The following is a 20464-nucleotide window of genomic DNA, read 5'->3' as shown; positions in this document are numbered from 1 at the left end:
GATTTGAATACATTCAATGAGCTAGCCTCAACTGCTTCCTTGGGCAGAGAATTCCACAGATTCACAACCCTCTGGGAGAAGAAATTCCTTCTCAACTCGGTTTTAAATTGGCTCCCCCGTATTTTGAGGCTGTGCCCCCTAGTTCTAGTCTCCCCGACCAGTGGAAACAACCTCTCTGCCTCTATCTTGTTTATCCCTTTCATTATTTTAAATGTTTCTATAAGATCACCCCTCATCCTTCTGAACTCCAACGAGTAAAGACCCAGTCTACTCAATCTATCATCATAAGGTAACCCTCTCATCTCCGGAATCAGCCGAGTGAATCGTCTCTGTACCCCCTCCAAAGCTAGTATATCCTTCCTTAAGGTGACCAAAACTGCACGCAGTACTCCAGGTGCGGCCTCACCAATACCCTATACAGTTGCAGCAGGACCTCCCTGCTTTTGTACTCCATCCCTCTCGTGATGAAGGCCAACATTCCATTCGCCTTCCTAATGACCTGCTGCACCTGCAAACTAATCTTTTGGGATTCATGCACAAGGACCCCCAGGTCCCTCTGCACCACTGCCCAAATAATATTCCCTTTTACTGTTTTTTTTCCCCCCCAAGGTGGATGACCTCACATTTTCCGACATTGTATTCCATCTGCCAAACCTTAGCCCATTCGCTTAACCTATCTCAATCTCTTTGCAGCCTCTGTGTCCTCTACACAACCCGCTTTCCCACTAATCTTTGTCTCATCTGCAAATTTTGTTACACTACACTCTGTCCCCTCTTCCAGGTCATCTATGTATATTGTAAACAGTTGTGGTCCCAGCACCGATCCCTGTGGCACACCACTAACCATCGATTTCCAACCTGAAAAAGGACCCATTTATCTCGACTCTCTGCTTTATGTTAGCCAGCCAATTCTCTGTCCATGCTAATACATTTCCTCTGACTCTGCGTACCTTTATCTTCTGCAGTAACCTTGTGTGGCACATTATCGAATGCCTTTTGGAAATCTAAATACACCACATCCATCGGTACACCTCTATCTACCATGCTCATTATATCCTCAAAGAATTCCAGTAAATTAGTTAAACATGATTTCCCCTTCATGAATCCATGTTGCGTCTGCTTGATTGCACTATTCCTATCTAGATGTCCCGCTATTTCTTCCTTAATGATAGCTTCAAACATTTTCCCCACTACAGATGTTAAACTAACCGGCCTATAGTTACCTGTCTTTTGTCTGCCTCCTTTTTTTTTTTTAAACGGAGGCGTTAGATTAGCTGCTTTCCAATCCGCTGGTACCTCCCCAGAGTCCAGAGAATTTTGGTAGATTATAACGAATGCATCTGCTATAACTTCCGCCATCTCTTTTAATACCCTGGGATGCATTTCATCCGGACCAGGGGACTTGTCTACCTTGAGTCCCATTAGCCTGTCCAGCACTACCCCCTAGTGATAGTGATTATCTCAAGGTCCTCCCTTCCCACATTCCCGTGACCAGCAATTTTTGGCATGGTTTTTGTGTCATCCACTGTGAAGACCGATGCAAAATAATTGTTTAAGGTCTCAGCCATTTCCATATTTCCCATTATTAAATCCCCCTTCTCATCTTCTAAGGGACCAACATTTACTTTAACACAGATATTATACAGGAAAATATTGTTGTTTGATAGGCAAACATTCGATCTCCAGTGCAACCTTTCTAGCCTTTTTCTATTTTAATAAGAGTATGGTCGATGCTCCTGAACTTTTCTCTCTTGCTCCTCCTAAGCCACGTAGAACTGACAGCACAGAAACAGGCCAGGCTCCACACGTTATGCTCTATACGAGCCTCCTCCCACTCTATTTACTTCATCTTATATGGACACATCATTCTATTCCTTTCTCCCTCACGAGATGCTTCTCACCATCTGCATATCCTTGGTGTGGTGTTTTTCCTCAGGTGAGGGAGGGAAAGTGTCCCTAATTCTGCATCTTGAATGCTACCATGATCTTTCCTGAAAATACTGGTATAGCAACGCTAAGGACACTCAGTACCAACTGTATTTAGAAGGTGGCATGATTTTGGCCATGCACTACTTTGTGTCATTGTACAGTCTGTGATCTGTTGTAAAGAGGGTTCTTCTCGTGGATTAGCTGAGTCGGTCTGTTTTCCTTCCTGGCAAAATAGCGCAGCATTATATCCAGGGAAGAGACTTGCGAACAATGTTTCCTTTAAGCTGCGCAGCGCTCTGCAGCTCCTGTGTAGCCAGCTCGCCAGCTTTTAAATGGGAAAAACCTAGCATGCGCAGTATATTGAATGGGCTGCACAGCCCCTTAAAGGGGTCATGCACCCAAAAAATATTAAAGGGAACATTGCTTGCGAATTGATTAAACTTTTAGCCATACCCCTCAGATTTAAGGGATGGTCTCTCAACTCCAACCTGAAGCTAAGCCTTCTACTTTTTTTTAGCCTGGACAACTAGGAAAGCTGTTTTGTTGGTTAAACAACAACATGTGAGAATTAATTCTAAATGGATTTATAACCTTCAGGTATCTCCCCTCCTAGGTGAGACAGGCAGCCCACTCTGCGCTGCACATGTGGCGGCTGCACTCCGCTCCCGGCTCACACCAAACCAGTCTCCATTTACTCGTGGACTCCCGGGAATGTCTCTGCGGACCCCGGTTTGAGAACTACTTCTCTACACTACTAAGATCATTCCAGAGGCCAGAGTTCCCAGCTGATACTATTTGATGCAAATCTTAAACTCTAGTTCTGTGATGATTTCAAAAAAGGGTAATGGTGGTCATTTGAAATTATGCCACTATTTCCACTTCAACTGCAAATTATGCAGCAATGCAGTTATAGATTTTGCTCTTCCAAATCAAGGTTGTATCTGAAGAGCGGAGAGCACACCTGAAGTTTTTCTTTTGTTGAGAAACTAAGGTCCAAAATGCAGGATATTGGGGTTAAGAGTAGAAGCAGAAGGTGAAGTAAATCAGGAAGTGTTGTTTAGGTGATGCCAAGTTAGGATCCCAACCTCCTGAGGATTTTAGACAAAGGAAAGAATGAGATAAAGAGGGCTCCACAGTTTTGAGGTCCTGGAAAGGAATAGAAACAGAGAAAATAGGTGCAGGAGTAGGCCATTCGGCCCTTCAAGCCTGCAGCATCATTCAATATCATGGCTGATCATGCAACTTCAGTACCCCATTCCCGCTTTCACTCCAAATCCCTTTAGCCATAAGGGTCACATCTAACTCCCTTTTGAATATATCTAACGAGCTGGCTTCAACAACTTTGTGGTATAGAATTCCACAGGTTCACAATTCTCTGAGTGAAGAAGTTTCCCCTCATCTCCATCCTAAATGGCTTACCCCTTATCCTTCGACTGTGACCCCTGGTTCGGGACTTCCCCAACATCAGGAACATTCTTCCTGCATCTAACCTGTCCAATCCTATCAGAATTTTATATGTTTCTATGAGATCCCCTCTCATTCTTCTAAATTCCAGTGAATATAAACCTAGTCGATCCAGTCTTTCTTCATATGTCAGTCCTGCCATCCCGGGAATCAGTCTGGTGAACCTTCGCTGCACTCCCTCAATAACAAGAATGTCCTTCCTCAGATTAGGAGACCAAAACTGTACACAATATTCAAGGTGTGGCCTCACCAAGTCCCTGTACAACTGCAGTAAGACCTCCCTGCTCCCATGCTGCCCCTGGGCCCTCGGCTCTTCTGGGCCCCAAACCCACATTCACTGCTCCTCCGCCACGATCCCGCGCTGCTCCTCCGCCACGATCCTGCGCCGCTCCTCTTGAATATATACTCAACGACTGAGCCTCCACAACCCTGTGGGGCAGAGAATTCCAAAGACCCAGCACCCTCCGAGTGAAGAAATCTCTCCCCATCCCAGTCCCAAATGGCCGACCCCCCATTCCGAGATCGTGACCCCTGGTTCCAGACCTCCCAGCCAGGGGAAACATCCTCCCCGCATCCACCCAGTCAAGCCCTGTAAGAATTTTGTATGTTTCAAGTAGATTACACCTCAGTCTTCTAAACTCCAGGGAATATATCCTTAGTCTACTCAATCTCTCCCCACAGGATCAATCCCCCCATTCCAGGAATCAATCCGGTGAACCCTCGTTGGACTTGCTCTGTGGCAAGTATATCCTTCCTAGGAGACCAAAATAGCACACAATACTCCATCTTTGGTCTATATAATTGCAGACCCCAGATTTCCTAGTGTTTGTTAAAATAAGATGCATGGGTTGTTTCTGGTTACCACTTGCTGGCTGTGCTGTCAGGGCAGACTAACCACTCACTTTGTACTCTGCGAGGCAAAGAAACCAAACTGGAAAAGAATTAAGCATGAAGGTAAAGTGTAACACACTAAAGGATACTATTTTACTCTTGCGTTTGCGTAAGCGATTTGTGTAACTGAATAGCAAAGACTGGGCTGCATCAAATATCAGATAAAGGGAGGCACATCACAGAACAACAGGAGAGAAGTAGCGGCAGGGATAGTGGATGCATTGGTTGTAATTTACCAAAATTCCCTGGATTCTGAGGAGGTCCCAGCAGATTGGAAAACTGCAAATGTAGCGCCCCTATTTAAAAAAGGAGGCAGACAAAAAGCAGGAAACTATAGACCAGTTAGCCTAACATCAGTGGTTGGGAAAATGTTGGAATCCATTATTAAAGAAGCAATAGCAGGACATTTGGAAAAACATAATTCGGTCAGGCAGAGTGAGCATGGATTTATGAAAGGGAAGTCATGTTTGATAAATTTGCTGGAATTCTTTGAGGATGTAACAAACGGTGGATAAAGAGGAACCAGCGGATGTGGTGTATTTGGACTTCCAGAAGGCATTTGACAAGATGCCACATAAAAGGTTACTGCACAAGATAAAAGTTCACGGGGTTGGGGGTAATATATTAGTTAGCCAATCCTCTATCCATGCTAACAGAAAACAGAGAGTCGGGATAAATGGTTCATTCTCTGATTGGCAATCAGTAACTATTGGGGTGCCACAAAAACCCCAACTATTTACAATCTATATTAACGACTTGGAAGAAGGGACCGAGAGGGGTCTACTACGAAGGGGCATAGTTTTAAGGTGGTGGGTGGAAGGTTTAGAGGGGATTTGAGGGGGGACTTCTTTACGCAGAGGGTTGTAGGGATCTGGAACTCGCTGCCTGAAAGAGTGGTGGATGCAGAACCCTCACCACAGATGGTTGGATGGGCACTTAAAGTGCCGTAACCTGCAGGGTTACAGACCTAGAGTTGGTAATTAGGATTAGACTGGATGAACTTTTGTTGGACGACACAGATATAATGGTAAGTACTGCAGGGAATAGAATATGGCCAAGGTGATCTCCTGGACTAGTTTCGATTGCCTGGATGGGTCGGAGAGGAATTTTCCCAGATTTATTTCTCCTGAAATTGGCCTGGGTTTTTGCCTCTCCCAGGAGATCACATGGCTCCGGTTGGGGTGGAGTGTAGAATGTTTCAGTATAAAGGGTGTAGCAGTTGTGTGAGGCGGACTGGTTGGGCTGGTGCTCTTTGTCTTTCCGCCATCGTTTATAGTTTTATATGTAACCTTTAGAGCTGCTGACCAAGGGATGTGCGGCTCTTTGTCAGCCGGCTTGGGCCGGAATGGCTTCCTTTTGCGCTGTAAATTTCTACATTTCTATGTAACGTAGCCAAGTTTTCTGACGATACAAAGATGGGAGGAAAAGCAATGTGTGAGGAGGACACAAAAAATTGCAAAACGACAGACAGGCTAAGTGAGTGGGCAAAAATTTGGCAGATGGAGTATAATGTTGGAAAGTGTGAGGTCTTGGCAGAAAAAAAATCAAACAGCAAGTTATTATTTAAATGGAGAAAGATTGCAAAGTGCCACAGTACAGTGGGACCTGAGGGTACTTGCGCATGAAACACAAAAGGGTAGTATGCAGGTATAGCAAGTGATCAGGAAGGCCAATGGAATCTTGGCCTTTATTGCAAAAAGGATGGAGTATAAAAGCAGGGAAGTCTTGCTACAGTAACACAGGGTATTGGTGAGGCCACACCTGGAATACTGCGTGCAGTTTTGGTTTCCATATTTACGAAAGGATATACTTACTTTGGAGGCAGTTCAGAGACTCGAGAGAATATAGGTCTAGTCTACGCAATCTCTCCTCAGAGGGCAATCCCTCTAATCCCAGGAATCAGTCTGGTGAACCTTTGTTGCACTTCCTCAATGGCAAGTATATCCTTCCTTAGGTAAGGAGACCAAAACTGCACACATTAGTCCAGGTGCGGTCTCACCAGGGCCCTATATAATTGCAGTAAGATGTATTTACTCTTATACTCAAATCCTCTTGTAATAAAGGCCAACATACATAGAAACATAGAAAATAGGTGCAGGAGTAGGCCATTCGGCCCTTCGCGCCTGCACCGCCATTCAATAACAACATTTGCTTTCTTAATTGTTTGCTGTATCTGCATGTTAACTTTCAGTGATTCGAGTACAAGGATACCCAGGTCCCTCTGAACACCAACATTTCCGATCTCTCACCATTTAAAAATACTCTGCTTTTCTATTTTTCCTACCAAGGTAGATAACTTCACATTTCTCCATATTATATTCCATTTGTCATGTTCTTGCTCACTCACTTAGCCTGTCTTTATCCCCTTGAAGCCTCTTTGCATCCTCCTCACAACTTACATTCCAACCAAGCTTTGTATCATCAGCAAACTTGGATATATTACGTTTGGTCCCCTCATCCAAATCATTGATATAGATTGTGAATAGCTGGGGCCCAAGCTATTGCGGCACCACTAGTTACAGCCTGCCAACCCGAAAATGACCCGTTTATTCCTACTCGGTTTTCTGTCCGTTAACCAATCCTCAATCCCATATTACCCCCAATCCCATGAGCCCTAAATTTGTTCAATAACCTCTTGTGTGGCACATTATCGAATGCCTTCTGAAAATCCAAATACACCACATCCACTGGTTCCCCCCTTATCTATTCTGCCAGTTACAACCTCAAAAATAACAGATTTGTCAAACAAGATTTCCCTTTCATAAATCCATGTTGATTCTGCCCAATCCTATTATTATTTTCTAAGTGCCGTTATTACGTCCTTAATAATAGATTCTAGCATTTTCCCTACTGCTGATGTCAGGCTAACTGGTCTGTAGGTCCTCGTTTTCTCGCTCCCTCCTTTCTTAAATAGCGGGGTTACATTAGCCATCTTCCAATCTCCTGGAACTGTTCTAGAATCTATGGAATTTTGGAAGATGACAACCAATGCATCCACTATCTCTATAGCCACCTCTTTCAAAACCCTAGGATGTAGGCCATTAGGTCCAGGGGATTTATCAGCTTTCATTCCCATTAATTTCTTCAGTACTATTTTTTTTACTAATACTAATTTCTTTCAGTTTCTCATTCTCGCTAGACCCTTGGTACTCCACTATTTCCGGGAGGTTTTTTGGCAAGCATCTCCCGTTTCCTGTGACTTTAAAAAAAAAACAGTAACACAAATGCCTTTGCAAAACATTATAATCCTAGATGTCAATGTTTGTGCAAATATCGCTGTCTTTCCTCCATGGTCAGATCCTAGAAATAATAACCAAAAGACATAGGGAAGAAAAATATATCACTGAATAATGTGTCATCAGAGGTATATCTGTTATTCTAATGCAAGATGCACTCACTGTATTCATACCACATAGTGAGACATTTATCCAGATAGTTTGAGAGATATTGTTTATCCAGATCAAGATTTTTTTTTTTTTCCAGATTTTCTTTTTATAATTGGCCTGGATTTCTAAATCAGGTTTTTCACCTCTCCCAGATTACATGGCTGCGGGCAAGTAGGAAGTGTCTGGATCGCGATGCATAAGGCATCACAACTATTTGGGACAGGCAGGACTCGAGTTCCAATCTGCATAGACTACCACATGTCCAAAACTCCACCACCCACATCCTATTCCTCACTTATTCCTGTTCTCACCCTATCGCCACTGGCCTGCACTGTTCTCTAACCCCAACTGCATCTTATTTACAATCGCCATCCTTATTTACAAGTCCTGTTATAGTCTGACCCTTCCTCTAACTCTGAAGCCTCCTCCAGCACTACGTACTGTTACCAGTGTGTGCCCGCGGTATCTCCCGACTCCCTTTATGGGACAATATGACTGCTGAATGACTCACATATTGGTTGGAACCAGTTATTGAACTTCAGAAAGGAATTCACTTCAAGGCTTTTGAGATGCTCAATTACACAGTAAGCCACTGTTTAAATCCAAGTATTTCATTTCTTCATGTGTAACCCTAGACAGTGACCATCAGCGAGAAACAACAGCTGACCCAAATTCAGTCCTCATCGACTGGATAGCTAGCAGGAATAGGAATCCTGTTCATTTGCTCTCTCAAAACCAGAACAGCTGAAGCCAAGTTTAGCGCCCTACCATCATTAGGGATTATATCAGCTAACTCAACATATACTCTGTGACCTTCCCGGTTTGTGTGGTTCACTTTGTCTTTACCAACAGTCATCAAGGGAGCTTGCCTTATATTTTAAAGTAGGACAGGCAGACTTGCATTTCTATAGCACATTTAACGACCTCTGTACTCCGAGACGCTTTACAGCCAATGAAGTACTTTTGAAGTGTAGTGTAGTCACTGTTGTAAGGTAGGAATCGCGGTAGCCAATTTGCGCACAGCAAGGTCCTACAAATATCAATGTGATAATGACCAGACAATCTGTTTTAGTGATGCTGATTGAGGGATAAATATTGGCCAGGACACCGGGGATAATGCTCCTGCTCTTCTTCGAAAAATGCCACAGGGATCTTTTATGTCCACCCGAGGGGGCAGACGGGTACTCGGTTGAACATCTCATTCAAAAGACTGGGGACCCAAATATCACATTACACACCAGTGGACTGATGGGCCTGAACAACACACACAAATGGTTGATGGATCTAGAACACAAATACTAGTGGACTAATGGACCTGGAACAAAACATTAAATACCAGTGCTCCGACTAGCCCAAAATAACGTTAAACAACACACCGATAGGATTGTAACAATAGTCAAACACCAATGCACTGAGGGACCTGGAACAGTGCATCAAAGGAAAGACTTGGATTTATATAGTGTCTTTCACGACCACTGGACGTCTCAAAGCACTTTTCAGTCAATGAAGTACTTTTGGAGTATAGTCACTGCTGTAATGTAGGAAGCGCGATAGCCAATTTGCACACTGCAAGCTCCCACAAACAGCAATGTGGTAATGACCAGATAATTTTTTTTTTGTTATGTTGATTGAGGGATAAATATTTGCCAGGGCACCGGGGTTAACTCTCTGCTTCTCTTCGAAATAGTGCCACGGGATCTTTTACGTCCACCTGAGCATGCAGACGGGGCAGGCGGTTTAACATTTTATCCGAAAGACGGCACCTCCGACAGTGCAGCACTCCCTCAGCACTGCACTGGAGTACCAGCCTAGTTTTTTTTTTATGCACTCAAGTTCTTGGAGTGGAACTTGAACCCACAACTTTCTGACTCAGAGGCGAATGTGCTGCCCACTGAGCCACAGCTGACAAAACGCTTTGAGGGGCCTGGAATGGTGCATTAACGACCAATGCTCTGAGAGGACTGTATTAGTGCATTAACGACCAATGCTCTGAGAGGACTGCAACAGTGCATTGACACCAATGCTCTGAGGCAACTGGAACAGTGCATTAACGAACAATGCTCTGAGAGGACTGTATTAGTGCATTAACGACCTATGCTCTGAGGGGCCTGGAATGGTGCATTAACGACCTATGCTCTGAGGGGACTGCAACAGTGCATTAACGACCAATGCTCTGAGGGGACTGGAAAAGTGCATTAATGACCAATGCTCTGCGAGGACTGCAACAGTGCATTAACGAACAATGCTCTGAGGGGACATAGAAACTTAGGCCCCAAGTTTCCACATGATTTGCTCCTGATTTTTAGGAGCAACTGGTGGAGAACGGAGTATCGTAGAAATTGGAATTCTCCACATTTAGTTTGCTCCAGTTCTAGTCAGGTAGAACAGTTTCACTTTGGAACAGAATTTTTTTTTCAAAAGGGGGCGTGTCCGGCCACTTACGCCTGATTTCAAAGTTTTGTGAGTGAAAACTTACTCCAAACTAACTTAGAATGGAGTAAGTGAAGATTTTTGTACGCTTGAAAAAACCTTGTCTACACTTTAGAAAATCAGGCGTAGGTTACAAATTAGGGAATGAGGTGTGGGGGGGAGGGGGGGGAAGGGAAGTCATTAAATTCTACAATCAATCCTTAGTTATACTTATACAAATAGTATACAAATAAATCCAACCTGAAAAAAAATTTATAAGCAAAGAAAAGATTAAATAAACCATGTTCCTACCTGTGTGAAATAGCACCAGCCTTCGAGCTGCTGTGCTTCAGGCAGGCCTTTCATGTTGGAGACAGGCAGCGGTGTGGCGTCAGTGTCTCGACGGCAGCAGCAGCAAGCTTCGAGCTGAGCTGCGGTGCTTGAGGCAGGCCTTCATTCTCTTCGTGGCTGGCCGCGAAGCAGCAGCACCGGACGGACCGGAGGCCATTCGGCCATGATATATCAGTGGCGTCAGTGGCTGGCCGGCAGCCGAAGAATCAGCGGACCGATGTGAGGCCATTTGGCCATGAGACAGCAGCGGCGTCAGTGGCTGGCCGGCAGCCGAAGAATCAACGCAGGACACACGCAGCTCATTAAGGTTCTTGAGGCCATTCGGCCACGCTTTAGGGGCAGCATCAGTGGCTGGCCGGCAGCCAAAGCACCAGCAGCAGCCTTCGAGCTGTGAGGGGGACTGAGGCCATTTGGACAGGGAGAGGCAGCCACATCGACAGTTTTATATTTAAATTTGCAGAATGGGTGCTGCATTTTCAACACCACGTATTATTGCAAAGTTGAATTGGCACTCTTATTTCTCCAAACACGCAGTCCTTACTTTGCATGCACCAATGCAGCACCGGTTCTGCAAGTTTAGCAGTGAAAAGCTGAACTCACTGATTTCAGCAGGTGATTTATTCAGCAGTGTTGCTAAAAGCACTCCGTCACACACAGAAATATCAAAAAAATTAAATTACAAGCCTTTGCAGGGGTCCAAGAAACAAATCTTCACTTTTTCTGCAGTATTTTTAAAAATGGCCGAGTGCCAATGTTTGTGTGAGACTGCGCGTGCGCGCACGCTCCAACGCGCACGCGCAGGGTTGCCGGCACCACGAAAGCTAATTTAAATTGTACCCGCCCCCTGCTACTTAGAAAATCGGCGCGAGTGTTAGGCTCCGCCCCCTGCTGCGATGAGCGCGCCGCGCCAAGCAGACATCGAGCTCCAAGGAGCTCGAGAATATCGGACTTTTATTTAGGCGCAGTTTTCAGCGCGAAAAACAGGCACCCAGCTCGGAGGTGCGCCGTTTTCGCCGCGGCATGAAACTTGGGGCCATAGAAGATAGGTGCAGGAGTAGGCCATTCGAGCCTGCACCGCCATTCAATGAGTTCATGGCTGAACATGCAACTTCAGTACCCCATTCCTGCTTTCTCGCCATACCCCTTGATCCCCCGAGTAGTAAGGACTACATATAACTCCTTGTTGAATATATTTAGTGAATTGGCCTCAACAACTTTCTGTGGTAGAGAATTCCACAGGCTCACCTCATCTCAGTACTAAATGGCTTACCCCTTAGCCTTCGACTGTGACCTCTGGTTCTGTACTTCCCCAACATTGGGAACATTCTTCCTGCATCTAACCTGTCTAAACCCATCAGAATTTTAAGCGTTTCTATGAGATCCCCTCTCATTCTTCTGAACTCCAGTGAATACAAGCCCAGTTGATCCAGTCTTTCTTGATATGTCAGTCCCGCCATCCCAGGAATCAGTCTGATGAACCTTCGTTGCACTCCCTCAACAGCAAGAATGTCCTTCCTCAAGTTAGGAGACCAAAACTGTACACAATACTCCAGGTGTGGCCTCACCAAGGCCCTATACAACTGTAGTAACACCTCCCTGCCCCTGTACTCAAATCCCCTCGCTATGAAGGACAACATGCCATTTGCTTTCTTAACCGCCTGCTGTACCTGCATGCCAATCTTCAATGACTGATGTACCATGACACCCAGGTCTCATTGCACCTCCCCTTTTCTTAACCTGTCACCAATCAGATTATCGTCTGTCTCTCTGTTTTTAACCACCAAAGTGGATAATCTCACATTTATCCACATTATACTTCATCTGCCATGCATTTGCCCACTCACCTAACCTATCCAAGTCACCTTCATAGCATCCTCCTCGCAGCTCACACTGAAACCCAACTTAGTGTCATCCGCAAATTTGGAGATGCTACATTTAATACCCTCGTATAAATCATTAATGTACAATGTAAACAGCTGGGGCCCCAGCACAGAACCTTGCGGTACCCCACTAGTCACTGCCTGCCATTCTGAAAAGCACCCATTTACTCCTACTCTTTGCTTCCTGTCTGCCAACCAGTTCTCAATCCACGTCAGCACACTACCCCCAATCCCATGTGCTTTAACTTTGCACATTAATCTCTTGTGTGGGACCTTGTCGAAAGCCTTCTGAAAGTCCAAATATACCACATCAACTGGTTCTCCCTTGTCCACTCTACTGGAAACATCCTCAAAAAATTCCAGAAGACATGTCAAGCATGATTTCCCTTTCACAAATCCATGCTGACTTGGACCTATCATGTCATCTCTTTCCAAATGCGCTGCTATGACATCCTTAATAATTGATTCCATCATTTTACCCACGACTGATGTCAGGCTGACCGGTCTATAATTCCCTGTTTTCTCTCTCCCTCCTTTTTTTTAAAAAGTGCGGTTATATTGGCTACCCTCCACTCCATAGGAACTGATCCAAAGTCTAATGAATGTTGGAAAATGACTGTCAATGCATCCGCTATTTCCAAGGCCACCTCCTTAAGTACTCTGGGATGCAGACCATCAGGCCCTGGGGATTTATCGGCCTTCAATCTCATCAATTTCCCCAACACAATTTCCCGACTAATAAGGATTTCCTCAGTTCCTCCTTCTTACTAGACCCTCTGACCCCTTTTATATCCGGAAGGTTGTTTGTGTCCTCCTTAGTGAATACCGAACCAAAGTACTTGTTCAATTGGTCTGCCATTTCTTTGTTCCCCGTTATGACTTCCCCTGATTCTGACTGCAGAGGACCTACGTTTGTCTTTACTAACCTTTTTCTCTTTACATATCTATAGAAACTTTTGCAGTCCGTCTTAATGTTCCCTGCAAGCTTCCTCTCGTACTCTATTTTCCCTGCCCTAATCAAACCCTTTGTGCTCCTCTGCTGAGTTCTACATTTCTCCCAGTCCCCGGGTTCACTGCTATTTCTGGCCAATTTGAATGCCACTTCCTTGACTATAATACTATCACTGATTTCCCTTGATAGCCACGGTTGAGCCACCTTCCCTTTTTTATTTTTACGCCAGACAGGGATGTACAATTGTTGTAGTTCATCCATGCGGTCTCTAAATGCCTGCCTTTGCCCATCCACTGTCAACCCCTTAAGTATCATTCGCCAATCTATCCTAGCCAATTCACACCTCATACCTTCAAAGTTACCCTTCTTTAAGTTCTGGACCATGGTCTCTGAATTAACTGTTTCATTTTCCATCCTAATGTAGAATTCCACCATATTATGGTCACTCTTTCCCAAGGGGCCTCGCACAACAAGATTGCTAATTAATCCTCTCTCATCACACAACACCCAGCCTAAGATAGCCTCCCCCCTAGTTGGTTCCTCGACATATTGGTCTAGAAAACCATCATTTATGCACTCCAGGAAATCCTCCTCCACCGTATTGCTTCCAGTTTGGTTAGCCCAATCTATGTGCATATTAAAGTCACCCATGATAACTGCTGCACCTTTATTGCATGCAACCCTAATTTTGTGTTTGATGCCCTCCCCAACATCACTACTACTGTTTGGAGGTTTGTACACAACTCCCACTAACGTTTTTTGCCCTTTGGTGTTCTGCAGCTCTACCCATATAGATTCCACATCATCCAAGCTAATGTCCTTCCTAACTATTGCATTAATCTCCTCTTTAACCAGCAATGCTACCCCACCTCCTTTTCCTTTTGTTCTACCCTTCCTGAATGTTGAATACCCCTGGATGTTGAGTTCCCAGCCCTGATCATCCTGGAGCCACGTCTCTGTAATCCCAATCACATCATATTTGTTAACATCTATTTGCACAGTTAATTCATCCAGCTTATTACGGATACTCCTTGCATTAAGACACAAAGCCTTCAGGCTTGTTTTTTTAACACCCTTTGTCCTTTTAGAATTTTGCTGTACAGTGGCCCTTTTTGTTCTTTGCCTTGGGTTTCTCTGCCCTCCACTTTTCCTCATCTCCTTTCTGTCTTTTGCTTTTGTCTCCTTTTTGTTTCCCTGTCTCCCTGCATTGGTTCCCATCCCCCTGCCATATTAGTTTAACTCCTCCCCAACAGCACTAGCAAACACCCATACAGATTCCACATCATTCAAGCTAATGTTCTTCCTAACTATTGCATTAATCTCCTCTTTAACCAGCAATGCTACCCCATCTCCTTTTCCTTTTATTCTATCCTTCCTGAATGTTGAATACGCATGGATGTTGAGTTCCCAGCCCTGATCATCCTGGAGCCACGTCTCTGTAATCCCAATCACATCATATTTGTTAACATCTATTTGCACAGTTAATTCATCAACCTTATTACGGATACTCCTTGCATTAAGACACAAAGCCTTCAGGCTTGTTTTTTTAACACCCTTTGTCCTTTTAGAATTATGATGTAGTGTGGCCCTTTTTATTTCTTGCCTTGGTTTACTCGGCCTTCCACTATTGCTTTTTACCTTTCTACCATCTGTTTCTGACTCCATATTACTTCGCCCTATATCGCTGCATAGGTTTCCATCCCGTTGCCATATTAGTTTAAACACTCCCAAACTGCATTAGCAAATGTTACCCCCAGGACATCAGTTCCAGTCCTGCCCAAGTGCAGACCGTCCCTTTTGTACAGGTCCCACTTCCCCCAGAACTGGTTCCAATGTCACAGGAATTTGAATCCCTCCCTCTTGCACCACTGCTCAAGCCACGTATTTATTCTAACTATCCTGCTCCCTCTACTCTGATTAGTACGTGGCACTGGTAGCAATCCAGAGATTACTACCTTTGAAGTCCTACTTTTTAATTTAATTCCAAGCTCCCTAAATTCAGCTTGTAGGACCTCTTCCCGCTTCTTACCTATATCGTTGGTACTTACATGTACCACGACAACTGGCTGTTCACCCTCCCTCTCCAGAATGCTCTGCAGCCGCTCCAAGACATCCTTGACCCTTGCACCAGGGAGGCAACATACATCCTGGAATCTCGGTTGCGGCCGCAGAAACTCCGATCTATTCCCCTTACAATAGAGTCCCCTATCACTATAGCTCTCCCACTCTTTTTCCCGCCCTTCTGTACAGCAGAGCCACCCACGGTGCCGTGAACCTGGCTGCTGGTGCCTTCCCCTGGTAAGTCATCTCCCCCAACAGTATCCAAAATGGTGCATTGACGACCAATGCTCTGAGAGGACTGATTATTATTGTTCCCATTATTGACAGCGACCATCTCAACCGAACTGGCTGGCTGCCGGGCATTGTGACGTCACCTAACTGGCAGGTGAATGGCCCATTGATGCGAGAGTTGTGGCTCCAACGAACCAATAAGCTGCGAAAGGAGGCGGACCCTCCCTCAGTTTGGGGGTTACAGGACGCAAACAACGCCCATTTCACAGGAGACTTTAACGACAGCGGGTGGACAGGCGGACGTAACCTGGTTTCTCTGGCCGGACCGAATCGGATTTAAGCGGCCGACGTATCGTTCAAAAACCGGGCGACCGGGAAGTGTATAAAACACCTCCTCCGCCCGCAGTCGTTCCTCGCTCTACGAATTTACTCGGTTTGGGTGTATAATGTTTCTCGTGTGACAATCGGTAATTTTTGTTTTTAAAAAAACTCGTCGTTACCAAGTCCCTGGGCGGCCGCTCCTGCGATTTTCCGAACAGCCCCATGACAGACGCCGCCTCCACCAAGCTCGAGCTCAGCCTCGCTCACGGCCCGCCCCGCGCGAGCCACTTCCGGTTGCAGTGACGTCAGCCCCTCCCTGCCCTGTGTATTCTGCTCAGCTGCCGCAGGAGGCGCTGTGGCGGAGGGGAAAATCAACAATTCACCAGATTGAGGCCACGCCCTCTTTTTTTTGCCTTTTTAAAAGCCTGACAATGTCACGTGCCTCAATTATATCCATAACTTAAATTAACTATATCATTATCTTAAGTTTCTGTAAAGTTAGTTAATATTCACAGGCAGTCCCTCGGGAATCGAGGAAGACTTGCTTCCACTCTAAAAATGAGAGTGGCTGAACAGTTATTTAATAGTCAAATAAATAAAGGCATGGCAGGGCAGCCCAGTACCATGCGTGGACTGCACATCCTGTACCATGTGGGAAATCCAGGTCGCTTCCTGTGTCCTGCACAAGCACGTGTGCAGGAGGTGTCGTCAGCTGGAGAAGCTTGAGCTCCAGGTTTCGGAGTTTGAGCAGCAGCTGGCGTTAAATGGATAGCACGTTTCAGGAGGTGGTCACCCCACAGATAAGAAATGCGCAGACTGGGAATGGGTGACTGCCAGACAGAAAAGAAGGATCAGGCAGGTAGTGCAGGAGTCCCCCGAGTGCATCTCGCTCTCCAGCCAGTATTCAGTTCTGAGGAGTACAGCCAGAGCCAAGTCCACGGCACCACAGGCGGCTCAGCTTTACGGAGGGGGAGGAAGAAGAGTGGGAGAGCAATAGTGGTCGGGGATTTGATAGGGGAGCAGACAAGTGTTTCTGCAGCTGCAGAAGTGACTCCAGGATGGGATGTTGCCTCCCTGGTGCCAGCATCAAGGATGTCACTAAGTGGCTGCAGAATATTTTGAGGGGGAAGGGTGAACAGCCAGAGTTTGTGGTCCATATGGGTACCAATGACCTGGGTAGAAAGATGGATGAGGTCCTGCAGACAGATTTTAGGGAGCTAGGAAAGAGATTAAAAAGCAGGATCTCAAAGGTTTATTCCCAGTCCACATGCAAGTGAGTATAGAAATAGGAGGATAAAGCAGATGAATGCGTGGCTGGAGAGATGGTACAGGAGGGAGGGCTTCAGATTCCTGGGGCATTGGGATCGGTTCTGGGGAGGTGGGACCTGTACAGGCTGGATGGGCTGCACCTCAATAGGGCCGGAACCAATAACCTCGCAGGGAGTTTTGCAAGTGCTGTTGGGGAGGGTTTAAACTAATTTGGCAGGGGGATCGGCAACAGGATGTAACGTTGCCATGCTCCACCCCACAGTGAACAAGCTCCCCGCTGGAGTGGAACTAAACTACAGAACCAGTTGGAAGCTGTTTAACCTACGCCGCCTCCAGGCCAGGTCCAAGATCATCCCAACCTCTGTTGCCTGCGTCTGCGCACATTCTGAGGCTGAACTCCAGGATATAGTCAATGTATTTACCGAGGCATATGAAAGCATAGGCCTTACACTTAACATCCGTAAGACAAAAGTCCTCCACCAGCCTGTCCTCGCCGTACAGCACTGCCCTCCAGTCATCAAGATTCACGGCACGGCCCTCAATAATGTGGATCATTTCCCATATCTCGGGAGCCTCTTGTCAGCAAAAGCAGACATTGATGTGGAGATTCAACAACACCTCCAATGCAGCCTTTGGCCGCCTGAGGAAAAGAGTGTTTGAAGACCAGGCCCTCAAATATACCATGAAGCTCATGGTCTACAGGGTTGTAGTAATACCCGCCCTCCTGTATGCATCAGAGGCATGGATGATGTACAGAAGACACCTCAAGTCGCTGGAGATATATCACCAACGATGTCTCCGCAAGATCCTGCAAATCCCCTGGGAGGACAGGCGTACCAACGTCAGTGTCCTCGTCCAGGCTAACATCCCCAGCATTGAAGCACTGACCACACTCGATCAGCTTCGCTGGGCAGGCTACATAGTTCGCATGCCAGACACAAGACTCCCCAAGCAAATGCTCTATGCGGAGCTCCTTCACAGCAAATGAGCCAAAGGTGGGCAGCGGAAACGTTACAAGGACACCCTTAAAGCCTCCCTGGTAAAGTGCGACATCACCACTGACACCTGGGAGTACTTGGCCGAAGACCGCCCTAGGTGGAGAAAGTGCATCCAGAAGGGCGTTGAGCTCTTCGAATCTCAACACCGAGAGCGTGAAGGGGTCAAGCGCAGGCAGCGGAAGGAGCGTGCGGCAAACCAGTCGCACTCATCCCTTCCCTCGGTGAATGTCCCACCTGTGAGAGAGTCTGTGGCTCTCGTATTGATTGGACTGTTCAGCCACCGAAGAACTCACTTCAGGAGTGGAAGCAAGTTGTCCTCGATTCCGAGGGACTGTCTATGATGATGATGATGTAACACTAGAAAGGGGAAATAAAGTGCTCCAAGGATTAGGAGAAGCAGAGAGTACTAAAGTAAGAAATAGTAAGGTATTAGGTGGAGTCCAACTAAGAGAGAATACAGGATGGTCTAAAATGGGTTTACAGTGTAAGTATTTGAACGCATGAAGCGTAGTAAACAAGTTATGTGAGCTACAGGCACAAATAGCCACATGGGAATATGATGTTACAATAACTGAGACCTGGCTCAAGAAAGGGTAGGATCGGGTATTAAATATTCCCGGTTATAAGATGTTCAGGAAAGATAAGAGGTGATGTGGCAGTATTGGTTAAGGAGAATATTACTGCTGGAGAGGGAGGATGTCCTGGAGGGGATCAAGGACAGAATCTATATGGCTAGAGTTAAGAAATAATAGAGTTGACATTACACTACTAGGTGTATTCAATAGATCACCAAATAGTGGGAAAGATATGGAGGAGCAAATTTGAAGTGCAAGAATATTAAGAGTAGTAATAATGGGGGACTTCAACTATCCTAATATAGACAGGGTTTGTAATAGTGTAAAGGGCAGAGAAGGGAAAGAATTTCTGAAGTGTGTTCAGGAGAACTTTCTTGATCAGTATATTTTTGTCCCGACGAGGGAGGAGGCATTGCTGGATCTAGTTCTGGGGAATGAGATAGAACAAGTGGAGCAAGTATCAATAGGTGAACATTGAGGGAACAGTGATCAAAGTATCATAAGGTTTAGATTAGCAATGGAAAACATAGAAAATAGGTGCAGGAGTAGGCCATTCGGCCCTTCGAGCCTGCACCGCCATTCAATGAGTTCATGGCTGAACATGCAACTTCAGTACCCCATTCCTGCTTTCTCACCATACCCCTTGATCCCCCTAGTAGTAAGGACTTCATCTAACTCCTTTTTGAATATATTTAGTGAATTGGCCTCAACAACCTTCTGTGGTAGCGAATTCCACTGGTTCACCACTCTCTGGGTGAAGAAGTTTCTCCTCATCTCGGTCCTAAATGGCTTATCCCTTATCCTTAGACTGTGACCCCTGGTTCTGGACTTCCCCAACATTGGGAACATTCTTACTGCATCTAACCTGTCTAAACCCGTCAGAATTTTAAACGTTTCTATGAGATCCCCTCTCATTCTTCTGAACTCCAGTGAATACAAGCCCAGTTGTTCCAGTCTTTCTTGATATGTCAGTCCCGCCATCCCAGGAATCAGTCTGGTGAACCTTCGTTGCACTCCCTCAATAGCAAGAATGTCCTTCCTCAAGTTAGGAGACCAAAACTGTACACAATACTCCAGGTGTGGCCTCATCAAGGCCCTGTACAACTGTAGCAACACCTCCCTGCCCCTGTACTCAAATCCCCTCGCTATGAAGGCCAACATGCCATTTGCTTTCTTAACCGCCTGCTGTACCTGCATGCCAACCTTCAATGACTGATGTACCATGACACCCAGGTCTCATTGCACCTCCCCTTTTCCTAATCTGTCACCATTCAGATAATAGTCTGTCTCTCTGTTTTTACCACCAAAGTGGATAACCTCACATTTATCCACTTTTTACTTCATCTGCCATGCATTTGCCCACTCACCTAACCTACTCACCTCCAAGTCACTCTGCAGCCTCATAGCATCCTCCTCGCAGCTCACACTGCCACCCAACTGTGTCATCCGCAAATTTGGAGATACTACATTTAATCCCCTCGTGTAAATCATTAATGTACAATGTAAACAGCTGGGGCCCCAGCACAGATCCTTGCGGTACCCCACTAGTCACTGCCTGCCATTCTGAAAAGTCCCCATTTACTCCGACTCTTTGCTTCCTGTCTGCCAACCAGTTCTCAAACCACGTCAGCACACTACCCCCAATCCCATGTGCTTTAACGTTGCACATTATTCTCTTGTGTGGGACCTTGTCGAAAGCCTTCTGAAAGTCCAAATACACCACAACAACTGGTTCTCCCTTGTCCAC

The 20464-nt window shown here is 45.8% G+C and overlaps 1 protein-coding gene across 2 annotated transcripts in view; it reads right to left on the bottom strand.

Moving 5' to 3' along the window:
• LOC139236670 (charged multivesicular body protein 3) overlaps window positions 1-20464 on the bottom strand; it is a 173051-nt gene that overhangs the window by 31501 nt on the left and 121086 nt on the right. Inside the window, exon 1 of one of the 2 annotated variants that reach the window (XM_070866847.1) lies at window positions 16055-16167. The exons of the other annotated variant lie outside the window; for it this stretch is intronic. Coding sequence (XP_070722948.1) covers window positions 16055-16099 — 45 coding nt within the window. The 5' untranslated portion in view covers window positions 16100-16167. Of the gene's footprint in view, window positions 1-16054; window positions 16168-20464 lie in introns of those variants that run through there. 2 annotated transcript variants of the gene reach the window in all.

The sequence above is a fragment of the Pristiophorus japonicus genome, chromosome 2 (genome assembly GCF_044704955.1).
Source record: "Pristiophorus japonicus isolate sPriJap1 chromosome 2, sPriJap1.hap1, whole genome shotgun sequence".
Classification (NCBI taxonomy): Eukaryota; Metazoa; Chordata; class Chondrichthyes; family Pristiophoridae; genus Pristiophorus; species Pristiophorus japonicus.
Note: the sequence above shows the minus strand (reverse complement) of the source record. Positions and strands in the feature narration are given on the sequence as shown.